The sequence below is a fragment of the Saprolegnia parasitica genome (assembly GCF_000151545.1).
Source record: "Saprolegnia parasitica CBS 223.65 unplaced genomic scaffold supercont2.87, whole genome shotgun sequence".
Taxonomy (NCBI): domain Eukaryota; phylum Oomycota; class Saprolegniomycetes; order Saprolegniales; family Saprolegniaceae; genus Saprolegnia; species Saprolegnia parasitica.
The window spans coordinates 166,370-167,146 of record NW_012156481.1 but is presented as its reverse complement, the minus strand read 5'-3'; the positions used below and the strand labels follow the sequence as shown (position 1 = coordinate 167,146).

General features: G+C 58.2%; 1 protein-coding gene across 1 annotated transcript; it reads left to right on the top strand.

The window, feature by feature from the left end:
• Positions 1 to 23: 23 nt before the first annotated feature.
• On the top strand, positions 24 to 257 carry SPRG_12088 (hypothetical protein; the record flags this gene model as incomplete). The annotated part of the gene is made up of 1 exon (XM_012351851.1): positions 24 to 257. A coding segment is annotated over one exon (234 nt), but the record flags the coding sequence as incomplete, so codon positions are not given.
• Between the last annotated feature and the right edge of the window lie 520 nt (positions 258 to 777).

The window sequence follows — 777 nt, the reverse complement described above, 5'->3', positions numbered from 1 at the left end:
GGGGCTGACGGACGATTGACGAGCCGGCGTTTGCGGCATTTGCACCAAGCGCGTCGGATGCGTACTTGGCACTCGAGACGGTCGACTTGGATTCGTTCGAAGCGATGGATTTTGAGCACAATTTGTTTGAAAAAGTCACCAAAATCGACGTCGACATCTCGACCACCATGGACGCGTTCGAGATGGACATCCTCACCGACTTGAGCTCCGACTTGGTCGAGCTCGAGGCGCCGAGCGTCGTCGCATGGACCCTATAGGACCCCATTCTACGTGTCTTTGTTGTGCGAATGCATTCTACTGCTACCTTTTTGTTCTATCGCAGTTGGTGGGCAGACTAGACTACCTACACTTGCCATCCCACCCTTTGGATGACCACATGGCCCCGTCATCGCACGATGCGCATGACGTGGAGCGACGCCGCCGCCAATGCGGCCACGATCGATGGCGCACACGTGGCCGAGGCATCGACGACGGCCAGTATATGGTTATACCACGCACGTGCAGCAAGTGTACCAAGAGGCGCTGCGGGCGGGACCAAGGCCTACCGATCCCTCTCCGCCTCGTCGATGGATGTAGACGTGCGCTGTGTCCTTCAACGTCCCTTCCTTCACGCGTACCCATGCAATGCTCAGATCATGCTCGCATAAAGCCATGGCCCATGTCCCAGCGGCGCTGTCGCGTCGTGCGTCGGGGCATCACTCATCCCATGACAGATCGTGGTGTCTCTCGCCTCGCTCTACATGGGCCTCTCTGCCAGCGCTGCGATACATCTGCTTG